The sequence below is a fragment of the Charadrius vociferus genome, unplaced genomic scaffold (assembly GCF_000708025.1).
Source record: "Charadrius vociferus isolate BGI_N301 unplaced genomic scaffold, ASM70802v2 scaffold785, whole genome shotgun sequence".
NCBI classification, from domain to species: domain Eukaryota; kingdom Metazoa; phylum Chordata; class Aves; order Charadriiformes; family Charadriidae; genus Charadrius; species Charadrius vociferus.
In genome coordinates, this window is record NW_009648641.1 from 427954 (window position 1) to 441828 (window position 13875).

At 35.5% G+C, this 13875-nt stretch overlaps 1 protein-coding gene across 1 annotated transcript in view; it reads left to right on the top strand.

Annotated features, from left to right (window-relative positions):
- The window catches only part of BRINP3 (bone morphogenetic protein/retinoic acid inducible neural-specific 3), a 212151-nt gene that overhangs the window by 167145 nt on the left and 31131 nt on the right, over positions 1 to 13875 (top strand). The window contains exon 6 of the mRNA XM_009886361.1: positions 5321 to 5543. Within this exon, the coding sequence (XP_009884663.1) occupies positions 5321 to 5543 (223 nt within the window). The remainder of the gene's footprint in view (positions 1 to 5320; positions 5544 to 13875) is intronic.

The following is a 13875-nucleotide window of genomic DNA, read 5'->3' on the forward strand; positions in this document are numbered from 1 at the left end:
GTTAAGTCGATTTTTGTCGATTTGCCTTAAGCCCACTGTAACATTTTGTTAGAGCCAAAGCAGAACAGTTTTTACATGAGGTATTATACACTTCTAGACTGTGATGGAAGAATTTTAATGCCTTTAGAACAAGTTAAGGAGCTTGATAGGAAAAGAGGACATATGTACAAGTGACAGATGCACAGATTTTACAGACAATGTTGGTGTCACAAATGATGTCAATCAAACTAATGAACATACACAATCTTATTCACTAAAAAGTTTGTCAAAGATTTTTTATTGTTAGATAAAGGAGAAAAATGTTTCATTAAACCATCATTTAAAGAAATGACAAAACAACCCATTTCAATTGTTGTCTAATGGAAGATTTTGACATGATATTATGATATAAAAAGGGGTTTTCTCCTACAGACACACTTCTACTGAGCTTTGTTAAATGGAAAAACTGTTACAGTCCAAATTCTTATTAATTTTAGGAAATATATATGCGATATATAAACCTAATGTCAATAGTCTGTTTCAGTCAATAAAGGATTCTTCTGGCCAGGCAAAATACTTTTTCAGCTATTGTAAGGCTGCTTTTTCTCAGAAAATGTTATTTTTTTTCCATATTTGAATATTGGTAAAAAAAAATTAACATTCAGTTTAGACTATGTAATCCATAATGTGTTATATATTTACTTAAACATTATGTTGTATTTTCCGATACTAAAGGTTTTGATGCCATAAGATTAAATTATTTTATTTTAGGTAAAAGGGCTCATCAGAATATGGTATTAAGATAAATGACAGAATAAAACTTGATGGAACACCAGCTCCTCAGAAACAGTAGTTTCTAGAGACTGAGAGAAGGTGGCTGAAATTTCTTTTAAATTTACTTTGTTGTAAAACAATTTCTTTCTTTACGTATCACCAAATGCAGGTTATTTTTTAAACTGTGTTTTGCTTTACATTCTCATAAACTGCATATAGATTGTCCCCTCACCTAATTTCTTCACATTTACCTCAGTTTTAGCAAGACTCTAGACATGGAGTCTGGCCATACAACTGGATTTTTACTCAGCCATTTTGACATATGTGACAGCACATATATTGTCATTCATTTCAGCCATAATACAGAGCCAACAGAAAAAAAATATAAAAAAAGAACTATGTGTATTTTTTTTCTTTGTTAGAAATCCATGTCAAATTTGAGTTTACCTATTTACCAAGGGATTCAGGAATTTTAATATTCCATAAAGTACATTACTGAGACCTCCCTAGACACAAGCTATGGCTTAAAGGAGTTTTTGTTTTATCCTCATGTTATCTTGACTGCAGAAGCTGAGATTGTCCTTTGCCTTTACACAGTGTGTATCTTGGGCTGTGAGGAGGAAATTACTCTGATTTTAACACCCATAGTCTGGAAATAATCTCTGTTACATTGATTGCGGAAACAGTAGTTATACAGTTTAAAAGAAAATTTTAGGAATGACAGTTTGAAATCTCGTTCATGGACTTGCTCTGTTTAATCTAAAGAAAATAGGAGAAGAAAGTGCAGTGATATTATGTGGCATGTTAATATTGCCAGCATTACATTGCACAGTTAGATGTTAGCCTGTGTTACCATTATTAACCCGATTTTCTGAATTCCCAAGTTGGTATAAATCTGTTGACTTCCAAGATGCTTCCAAAGATCCTGCAAAAGGGACCTTAGCAAACAAGCTAACACAAAACATTTTGATAGCCTGGAAAAGTTCCAAAAAACACTCAGCATCAGCTGAAATGAAAACAGAAGTGTTCCATGGTCTTGTAGTTCTGATAATCTTGTACAAATCTAGTAATTCAAAATATCAGGGATATGCAAAGTATTTGTAGCAGAGACATGAGGGGTCCTGTTCTCTTCCAACACAGAGCAGACACCTTGTAACAGAGAATTTTGAAATTCTTTGAAGAGGCTTATGGCATTTTCCCGGTTTTTGCTAGCTCTGTATGCAGAATGTTAATCATTGTATTCATCACTAAGCCCTGTTTTGACACTGAATAACACTGAGAATCCAAGTTACAAGCTAAGTAGCTCTAGGTGTTGTTTACGGCCTAAATATGTCTGATATTAATCTGATTTCAGCAATAATGTTTACTCCCATTGTGATATTTTTCATTTATCCTTTGCCACTGAAATATGGTATGCCATTTCAATCTCTAGATACCATTAATGCAAGCAAGATTTACCTTGCAGAAAGAGGGAATTGAAAAACAGACATGACCAGCCATAAAATGAAAGTTAAATAAACTTGTTTGATCAACCACTGCATATAATATTTTACATTTCCCCCCATTATTCGCAATTAGTTAAGAATATGAAAAAATGAGCTACTATGTGAAAATAGATGACAAAGTGTTAAAATTGTAACATATGTGGTATCAAGTATCATGTTTTAAAAGCATCGATTTCTATGGCCCCCAGCACTATAATACTGTCTGTTAATCCTGAGGAATAGCTGTTACAATGTGTTGATTAGAGTGTAATAGTTTAATCATCCCTCAGTGACAGGAGTTCATGTTGTAGTTTCACAGATCGTGAAATGTGTCTGTTTAAGATATGAGCACATTATCTTTTCTTCTTTTTTTTTTTTTCTTTTTTCCAGAAGACACTATGTAATCATGCTCATTTTATCTCTGTCTCTCTTTAACCTGCATTATGGTGTTCATTAGCATCATCATACAGGACAGAGGGATAGTCAAAGATTACGTTTATTACAGGGAGAAAAAGAAATATTTTCCCATTGGAAATGCTTTTGCATTGCAAGTTAAGGAATGTAAACCCTCCTTATCACTTCTAAACACTGCATCCAATTAGTTGTTAGCTGTAGAGCTTATTGGCATTGTGCAAAGGACAGCAAATATACAATGTTTCTTAAATAAGTTATTACAGCAATACGAAAACTGAAAAGGCATCATCTAAGTACATTCTCTCCTCAGGGATTTGGGTTTGGTTTTGGCTTCATGACACTGAGTTTAAATAGATATACCAGTGTCTCACAAAAACAGAAGGGAAGTTAGCAATTAAAACAGGTAGTAGGAATATGGCTTTTGGATCTGATCCTCACTAAGGTGTATTAGTACACTCCTCTGAAGTCAGTAGGGCTTGGCTGATTTATACAAATTGCAGATCTGTGCTTTGACAAAGGATATACTTTGTAACAGTTCAGTTAACCTTATTTCCTTTTTTTTTTTTTTTCCTGCCAGTTTGTAGAATTTGAAAATGCTCTTTAGGCTTGGAAGGTTTTACCAAGTTAATGGTACTGTGCCTCCTTTAGATAAGCCAGACATAACCCTCTCTCACAGCATCTGTTGAAGCCTTGAAGGGAAGTGACGACTGGTGTAGTGTGTATTGTGGGGACACAAAGGTATAATTGTCACTTGTGAAGGAGAAAACGGGGAACTGGTTTTCCTAAAACTACACTAAGACTCAGAAAAATGCTCATCTGGTAATGTAGAATTCATTAAATAATACTATTAATTCCAATTATTAAGCCACAAACCTAGGAACAGATACTTACTCTTGGACAGAGGATAAGAACCAGCTTCTTCGACAAAATTAGGGAAGGGAAAAAGCAAAAGATAAGTGGGTCTGAATACTCGATAAAACAAAGAAAGGGTTTCTTTCCTCAGTCCATTAATTTGTACCCAGGGACAGCAGAGGTGCAGGGGTGCTGTCCTCAAGGGGAGAACAGTGGACAAATGGACAACTAATACCCAAAGAAGAAGGCATGAGGAGAAAATTAATAAACCATTGCGAAGGACCCCCCAGATGAATTATTAAAACCACTTTGTTAAATATAAATTCATCCCCTTTCCCCCTTGCCTTTCATTTTTTACTTTCCAGAAGACCCTTTCAATGCCTTTTGTCTTCTGATGAATCTTGATTCATCACAGAAAATACTATGCCAAAATAGGGCTGTTCTATTTCATCATGGCCCCATGTCTCTCAGGATGTGGACGAGGGTCACTCTAGCTCATTTGGAAAAGATCTTTCTTCTCCACCCATAAAAAAGAAAATATTTTTGCCTTTTTTTGTGTAAAAATGTAAAAAGGATAAACTAAAGCTAAAGCTAAAACCAAAAGACCTACAAACAATGATTCTAATGGAGTAATCTTTCATGTAAGCAGACATTTTCACCAATCAATCCTCTCCCACAAGCAACCTAAAATTATAGCAATGTTAAATATTATGATTAACTCTAGTTTTAAACAGGAGGCTACTTCAGTCAGTTGCATCATTGCATTCACATAGTCTGTTGAAGTGTAGACTACCCAAAAGGAGCATCTGACAGGGTGAAAACCAGACTGTAGGATAAGTGAGTTTGCTGCAGGAAAAAGCTGAAAGAAGAAATGGATTGTGAGGGTAGGAGGACAGCAGCAGGCAGGAGGGCAGACAGGAAGACGTACTGACGTATGGAAACAAGAAAGAAAAAGAACAAATGTGCATTCAAGTGTGCTACTAATTTTCTATTTTTTTTCCCCAGTAATTAGAGCCCTTTTAAATGGAAGTTTATTTAGGTTCCAAATTTATAAATCAAGTTGTAAATTACCCTACTTATGGAAATAGGTTCACTGATAAATAAAATTCCGTTAATAAGATTCAGTCTATGTATCTTATGTGGACTGAGTTACCAGAACAAATCATAAAGCATAGGATGTTCACAATAACAGTGATACTGTGATTTAGGAACTCCTTTTTACCACTTCAGAGATGGGGACATGAGTCAAAAAGAAGTTATGAGGAACATGTTTTTAAGTGTCAAAGTACTGTAAAATGTTTCGAAAGGGTCCATTTCAATTCTAAATACTTTTGAAAGTCTGATCCTTAATGGCTTGTCTCAGGCAAAAGAACATGTCTAAAAGAGAGCTGGCCTGTCAAATCACATTTACTTGCATTTTATAAGTATTAGTATATGCTCCTTTTAAGATAGTTTCCTATCTTCTCCAAATGAGTCAATATACATTTATCTTTAAATACATATTCACTTTCAGATCCTAGAGTTGAAGTTAAGAAATTACGATTCTTATTTAATCTTTGTATTATCCAGGTTGAGAAATATTGATAGTGTTTGTATTTGTTTTAACATGAATTTAAAAATTATGAAAAATTTACTTTTGCTCGTTATATTACCACTAAAAATATAGTTACCTTTTTACTTTGAAAGAGTTAAAATGTTCAATGCTAAAATCACAAAAATTCAAGTTTTAAAAAATTAGAAGTTCAACAAAATTAGACGTTAATTTTGCTGCAACAATAGCCATAACTACATAATTAAAGACTTTTTTTTTTTTTTAGATGAATTCAAATTATTTATGAAAAGGCTGCCCATGAATTATTTCCTGAACACATCTACTGTAATGCATTTGTGGACAATGGATTCTAATTTTCAACGTCGCTATGAGCAACTAGAAAACAGCATGAAGCAACTCTTCCTCAAGGCACAGAAAACTGTTCATAAGCTCTTTGGCCTTAGTAAGAGATGCCATAAACAGCCACTCATCCGCATGCCAAAGCAGAGGTAAGAAAGCCTATGACAACCTGAGAAACTCAAACTGCTGTTTTGCCACTAAAATCTCCTTAAGGGATCTCCTTAAGATGTGGGAATGTGTGCATCATATGGTACATGCACAGTATACAATCTTTATATCTGTAGGAATTGAACAATCTCAGCTTTCAATATTGTTCCATTCGTGTTTTCCTAAATATGATGGAAAAGGACACAATAAAACCTGATTTTTATATGACTGTATTGTGTGAGGCAACTTAAAAATAACATAAATGTACAGATACTTCCCATTTGGTCTGCCTCTTTTTTACAGAACCATATTTTCAGTGGAACTTGGCCAAGTGTAACAGTGCCAAATAATTGTATACTGAATACTGAATGCCTATTCTGAAGCAAGCACAGCTATGTTAAGAAGTTTCCAAGTCATTATACAGTATATACTACATAGTATTGATTTCTTGTTTCATTTGTCAGGTAAGAATTAGATTTGAAAAGATGTCTAACATGCAAATAAAAGTGTTTTAGTCCTTTGTAGAAACAGAGAGATCCTCAAAGCTAGCTAGTCAAATCTATATTAATATAAAGTAGTTACAGTTGATTGCTGATCAAAAATTGCTTTATTGAAATTAGTGGAATGACACTAGAGTAAATCTGAAATGAATGAGCTTTTAAGGATGCTGTTCTTCTTAGCAGAAACATAGTGGTCCTCGTCCAGTGACTCCTGCACTTAGCACATATCTCTGTTGATTTTTCTTTGACAGCTGTTATGGCTCTCATGCCCCCTTTTTCTTCATATTCTGCTTTGCTTTGTGATCTGGTAGTTGAAACAAAAAATGTATTTTTCACTTGTGGGATCATTTCATAATTAGAAAACATTCCACTAACAAAGGTTGTATAGTCACTGCAGTGCTTCACCATCATCTCCTGCACTTCTTGGGCATGACCTGAATAAGCACTCTGCCAAAGACATGATTCAACATGAAAGAACAAGATAAAGAATCCAACATCACTTTTTTTCCCCTACCAAAACTTAAAATTATCAGGTCTTCCAAAATAACCACTGTAGGGTTTTGAGGCAATCTTTGGTTGCCATCAGTAATGGCAATGATAGAGTACAGATGAACTGAGATATAAAAAGCAAAGTTCAGTTGGAATGATGGATCAAAACATACCTTTCTTGTTATATTAAGGATTTTTCTTTCAGATGCAGAACTTGTTAGTTCAAAGTTTGTTAATAATAAATTTTACTAACAATGAGTTTGCCTGTTTTACAGAGTTGTACTAAACTTTCATAACAGTTCGATTTTGCAATGCATCTCTAACTAAGGAACATTATACCTTATTTTTAAGATAATTGTGTTCCATTTTAGTGAATGCCCTAATATTTTTTCTAGTCAGTACAGAGGTAGATCGGACATATGATGACATAATGATGATCAATAGACGACTTGAAGATCAGTGCTGAAGGCAAGTTTTGGAATGCTTGGCCAGTGGGATGCATTTGCTAAAAGAGAGCATTTTCAAAGGCTGGATTCCATCTGACTATCTGGGAAAATTGCCTTCTGACATCAAGGCTTTGATGGCTGATAAGAAAAGCTTTAAACTGAGAAGTGAGGGGAAAAGGTCAAAAGAAACTGGTTTAATTTCCAAACCTGGTTCAAAAAAAATCCGATAGACCAAGATACAGGGATATAGGAATGGATAAAGGAATATCAGTGGTGAAAAGACAGATAGTGAAAAGAAAGAAAATGCAGGTATGGACAGAATAGTATTCAGGTACTTCTCATGATGAAAGGATACCTAGCCAAAAAAAAGTACTGAATTTTTTGATACAGCACGGGCAACAGATAAGCACACAAATGAATAGCAGGTAATGCAATGGAGAATAAACACCTGAGTGTTGCAATGGAGAAGGATGAATTATTGTTCAGGCTGTAAAAACAGACATTTCAGCAGAAAGTCAGTGGAATAACAGAACCAAAATGAAGTACTTAAATTTCTTGTGCTTAAGGGAAGGAAGATAGAAATAACAGCAAAAATAACAACTTCATGTTCCAATGATATTCTAGGCTCTAAAGAAACAAGAAGGGGTAATTGGAACAAACTACAATACTTTCCAAAGGCATTCCAAAACAGTCCTTCAGATTAGTGTTTGCAATCTGCTATTGATAGTTAAGGGTGAATTTTATTATAGAAAGAGAAACTAGATAGAGTTAATGGAGATATAAATACTATTTTAAATTGTATTTTATGGGCACTTGTCTTCTCAGATACAGATTAAAGAGCCAATGGTTTGGTTTTTAGTAAAGGTCATGATGCTGGCAGTGAGTAAAAACAAAGTAAATGTGCTAATGTTTCATTTTACACTGTATTTCACAAGTCAATAGAAAATATATAAAAAGGAATTTTTAACGACTATGTAAATAATGGACTGAATTTTCTCTTTCATGAAGCTGGGACATATGTCCTGAAAGTTTAATATAATTCATGAAAACTTTTAATAGGAATTTATCCATGTAGTCTGCCAGAAATCATTTTGTCTCACCTGAAGGAGCTCCTACATAAGGTCAAGATTATACTTCATTACTGAAAATACCTGTCTCTTTTCTCTGGCCTCAAAATTTTGTTACTGAACATGAAACAAATTGTTGCTTGATTGTTTTTAAATGGGATTCAATTAATCAGTTAGAGAGAATTGTTTGAATTTTTTCCATATTTCCTGAAGAACCAAGCCACTTAATAATCATAAGACTAAATTTCATTTTTATTTTAATTTTCTAATCCTTGAACACAAATACCGTTGAATCCTCTACTAACATCATTGTTCATAGTAGAAACGAGTCAATTAACTTGCAAGCTAAAGAAACTACAGTCCCATATCTCCTTTAGAAATACTTTTTATATTCTTCAGCTAGAATAATGTATAAATAGTTTTCTTTCAGTCTGCACTAGCAATCAGAACAACGTCTTATTTACTGCAGCACTTTGATATACACTGGGGGATGGGAAGAGGATTACTATTTTTGTTTTATTCTGTTCATTGCAAATTTTTTCAAGTTCCAGATGTTCTTCTCAGATTTTAAGCTTTCTTTCATTAGCATGAAACAGATCATTGTTCCTTTTCCTGAGAGTCAAATCATGCCAAGATACATCAAAAGTCCATAGATTTCCATTATAAACTGTTATGCTACTGGTGAGTGTAATTTTTAAAATTAATCTGAATTAATCAATACACTTTAAGTAATCGGTGAAGTATTTACTGGTTGTCTGAGTTCAAAGAAAAATACTAACTGAAATTTAAAAACCAACAAGGAGCACAGAAATTGCTAATACGTTCCCATATTGTAGGTAGGGACAGAATGATAAAACATTCAACTTGAAGAGATAAAGAGAAAAACAAAATTTAAAAAAATGCAGTCTGAAATAGAAACTTGATGTTCCATGGGATAATACTAAGGTGAGCTACTGCCTCCATGAATTTGAAGCTTTGCTGCTTCAAAAGGCTCAAGTGGTTATTATTAATATGTTCTCATTGCATTGACATATCAGCCTTAAAAACTTGCAGTATCATATGCTCATTCATTGTGTTTGCTTGGCTTGAGTCCACCACATACAGCAATTGTTATTCCACTAGATGGCCGGCTCTTGCTGCAGTTTTTATACAGGAAGGTTGTTGAAACACTGCTACAGTGGCACAATATATTTTGCTTTGCAGGAATCAGTAGATGTTGTAAAATGTATATAGGAGGGTTGTTGAAACAATTCTAGAAGCACAATATGTTTTGCTTTGTAGGAATCAAAATGAGGTGCAAAACCATATGTTTGCCTTAAGCTAATCATACATATTTCTATATTAGGGCCATGAAGTGTAAGGAACAATTTTTAATCTTCAGAAGCATTTTGCATACGGTACAGTATCTGTGGTCTAGTATATCTACTTTGAGAAGAAGACTGACACAGTCATTAAGTTTGTCCTAGCTCTTGATTCCAGCAACATCTTTCTCAAAAGAGGTGAGAAAGAGGTGCCCTGTTACAGGCAGCAAAGGGCAGGTTTCCTCATGATTTAGGCTGCATGTTTTGACTCACACCTGCACTGAAGGATGAGATCTGTGCATACATAATTTTCAAAGACAAAATAAGTGGATGGAATAAAGAAATATCATTTTTACTCAATGGGAAGAGGTAAAGCAGCAAGCAAAGCTGTGGTTATAAATTTGACTCTGTGTTATGGGGAGGGAAAGTTGGTTTTGTTTCTGTTTTGGTTAATACAACAGTAAGATTTATTTTCAAAAATAATGACTATATATACTGAGAAGCTGAAAATCACAGGAGCAACAGGCCTGATTGTACGCATGAATTGCTGTCAGTGAAACACTTGATATGAACCAGATCTGAGGGTAAGCAGACACATCCATCCAAGTTATGCAACCATATGACAACCAGAATATCTATATTTAAGAGCATAAAAGAAATACAAACTGTTGGCAGAGAAGGAGAATCTTCACTTTTCCAAATAGTTGTCAGTAAGAATGGCAATGATTTATTGTGATTCGATTTAATATTAAATTTAAAGGCATTGAAGGCAGAGAAAAGCTTTCATTTATTCCTTCACAAGTGCCAGTTTAACCCTTGAATTCATTCTTTTCAGCATCATTCAAATTGGTTCCTTTGCTAATGTTATCCATTTGAGTGAATGCACTCAGTACAGTATATTGCCATATGTACAATCCTTATTTGTATGCAGTTTAAATGACTCGGTAATGAAAAAGCATCACTTGAGGCCAAATTCAACTAGCACAATTTGTGATTTAATAAAAACGTAAACAAAAATATTAAAAGGAGAAACAATGTAAATAAGCCAGTGGGGAAAAAATTACATCTTCTGTGGCATAATAACAAAATCAAAATCTGATGCAACAAACTACAACTGAAGACTATGAGCAACTCAAGTAAATCAGAATTTTAATTTTAAAAGAACAAGGTACAACACTTGCACACAAAAAATGTAATGTTTAATAATATGTCAGTATTTGAATTTTTGAAAAGACTGGATGCTTCATATTACTGTATAATTTACAGTGAAGATGTTGATTATACCAACAATCTAGAGTGTTTTTTAAAGGATGTTATTCTGGTAACACAAGCTAGAAAATATAGACAAAACTGATTAATAAATTTAAAAAAACATTTAATTAACATACAAAAATCCTTACTTCTGAAAAGAAACCCATTCTCAGCAGTTTTATGTTTGAAGCATGTCCTTATTTTCATAAATGATGTTTTTAAGAAACATACTCGTGAAGCTTAGAAGGAGTTCATCACCAGAGGGAGTGAATGGCTGCATCAAATAGAAGAGTTGCAGAAAGAATTCTGGTTTTCAAAAAAAGAATTTATTTTGGAATTTCCCACAGAATGCACCACAGGAAACTGTAAAAGGAAGAAGAACCATAAATTTGGATTTTCTCAATTTTCTCTTCTTTTTGAATTTCAGAGATTCAAAAAATTCACAGGCCCTAGGAGCACAACGGGGCCTAAATACTGTAAAAATACTTCAGAGAAGACACTTGTACCTTAGTCTTCTCTTCAGTCCTGTTCAGAAAAAGAGTTAATATACTGGCTTTTTTATAATATCTATAACACAGCCCATCAGAATACTGAAGCCTTCAAACCTGTTTTCTTCAGAATGCTTCAGAATGAAATGCACACAAAAGAAATAGTCTAGATTAATCCCATGGCCTCACGATGTTACACAGCATTAGTTCCTTACATCCTAAAGTTGGTTATCAGCTACTTTAGATTGCTTTGCTATAAGTATAATGGATTCATGGGCACAAAATTACTAAAAAATAACATTTTCCACCAAGGAACCCACAAAGTTCAATACATGGAAGTTTCACAATATGTCACACAGAGATTTTTCTTTTCAAAGCACATTTGTGGCACTGGATGTAAAGGAAAAAAAACTAATTGTACTTGACTTAGCAGACGGCTAGAATGAAGGTGAATGCCTGCTAGAATAAAGTGAGTCTAGGTGAAAATTTTGTTACAAAAAGACAGTGTAAGACAAAAAAAGCTCAGCTGAATGGACTGGGTCTAATGTATATGGTGCTTCCAAGCAAGATGTGCTAAACAAAAAATATTCTATCTGGTTTTAGAACACCTTCTCCTTTTAATAGGGTACGATGTATCATAGAGACGTATCTAAACAAAAATCATAGAATCATAGAATGGTTTAGGTTGGAAGGGACTGTGAAGATCACCGAGTTCCACCCCCCCTGCCATAGACAGGGACACCTCCCACTAGACCAGATTGCCCAAGGCCACATGCAGCCTGGCCTTGAACACCTCCAGGGATGGGGCCTCAACAGCTTCTCCAGGCAAGATGTTTCAGTGTCTCACCACCCTTAAAGTGAAAAATTTCTTCCTAATGTTTCATCTAAACCTGCCCTCTTCCAGTTTATATCCATTCCCCCTCGTTCTGTCACTACATGTCCTAGTAAAAAGTCCTTCCCTAGCTCTCCCGTAGGCCCCCTTTAGGTACTGGAAGGCCGCAATAAGATCTCCCCAGAGCCTTCTCTTCTCCAGGCTGAACAACTCCAACTCCCTCAGCCTCTCCTCATAGGAGAGCTGCTCCAACCCTAGGATCATCCTCGTGGCCCTCCTCTGGACACGCTCCAGCAGATCCATGTCCTTCTTATGTTGGGGACTCCAGAGCTGGATGCAATACTCTAGGTAGGATCTCACGAGAGTGGAGCAGAGGGGCAGAATCACTTCCCTTGACCTGCTGGCCACACTTCTTTTGATGCAGCCCAGGATCCGGTTGGCCTTCTGGGCTGCAATCGCACATTGCTGGCTCATGTTCAGCTTCTCATCAATCAGCACACCCAGGTCCTTCTCATCAGGGCTGCTCCCCAGCCATTCCCCACCGAACCTGTATTTGTGCTTGGGATTGCCCTGACCCAGACGTAGGACCTTGCAGTTGGCCTTGTTGAACTTCATGAGGTTGGCATGGGCCCACCTTTTCAGCCTGCTCAGGTCCCTCTGGATGGCATCCCTCCCCTCCTGCACGTCTACCTTGCCACACAGCTTGTTATCACTGGCAAACTTGCTGAGGGTGCACTCGGCCCCACTGTCCATGTCACCGACAAAGATGTTGAATAGTTCAGGTCCCAGTACCGACCCCTGAGGAACATGACTTGCCACTAGTCTCCACTGGGACATTGAGTCATTAATGACAATTCTTTGTGTGTGACCATCCAGCCAGTTCCTTATCCACCAAGTGGTCCATTTGTCGAATCCATATCTCTCCAATTTAGAGACCAGGATATTGTGTGGGACAGTGTCAAATGCTTTGCACAAGTTCAGGTACATGACATCAGTTGTTCTTCCCTTGACCACTGCCACTGTAACCCCTCGGAAAAAGAAAAATGTACAAAATTTTGTATTATAAAAAATGCCAGATTTTTTTTTTTTTTATGTGCTTCAATTAAGATATTGCATGTGGGAGTTAAAAATGGATTTGCAAGTTTCAGTGTAAAGGAACGCTTCTCCAGTGGAAACTTTTATTTGATCTAACACACCAGGTACATGTCTGAAAGTTTCATGCCATAGAAAAGGAAGGTGATAAGATGAAAGTATCTGATAGAAAACAAAGGTCATTTTGGCAGTAGTTGCTTTACTAAACTGAATAATAGGTCTGCATCTTTTGACAAAGGAAATAAAATTATCCACTTTGAGGTTGTACCTCAAAGGTGGACTAGAGCTATTTAAAACTAATGTGACAGACATAAAAATACGATATACAGGCCTGCAAATAATTAGTCTGAAAATAATGGCAAGCTAAAATAAACTCTTCTGTATATGTGTGTTTTCACACATATTTTAATAACTGTATATACGTAGGGGCAGACTGCTCTTATCATCTGTCTTTGTAATATGCTTTCTCTCAAGGAGATTTGGTTTTCTAATGTTACAGCACTTCATTCCATATTCATAGAAGTTTTTCTTGATCCCATGTTATACATGAAAATTTTTCCAGCCTCCCCACAACTCCACTTTTGATTTTTTTGATGAATAGCAACGTTAGAATGAAGCAATTTCACCATAGCATAAAGTGCTGTGAAACTAGTAGACAGGTCACAGAGCAGGAGTGCGCCTGCTTCCATGCTCTGGAAATAGCATCCATGAAATATGTGGAATGAAGTCACATCTGTCATGCCAATGTTTTGTTCTTATAAAGTATGGACTACTTACTAGTGCAACTACACCCTAATAGTAGTGCCTCAGCAATAGTATTTTAAATTCTGTCACATGATGCAAAATGTTAAAAAAAGAAAATCAGCTT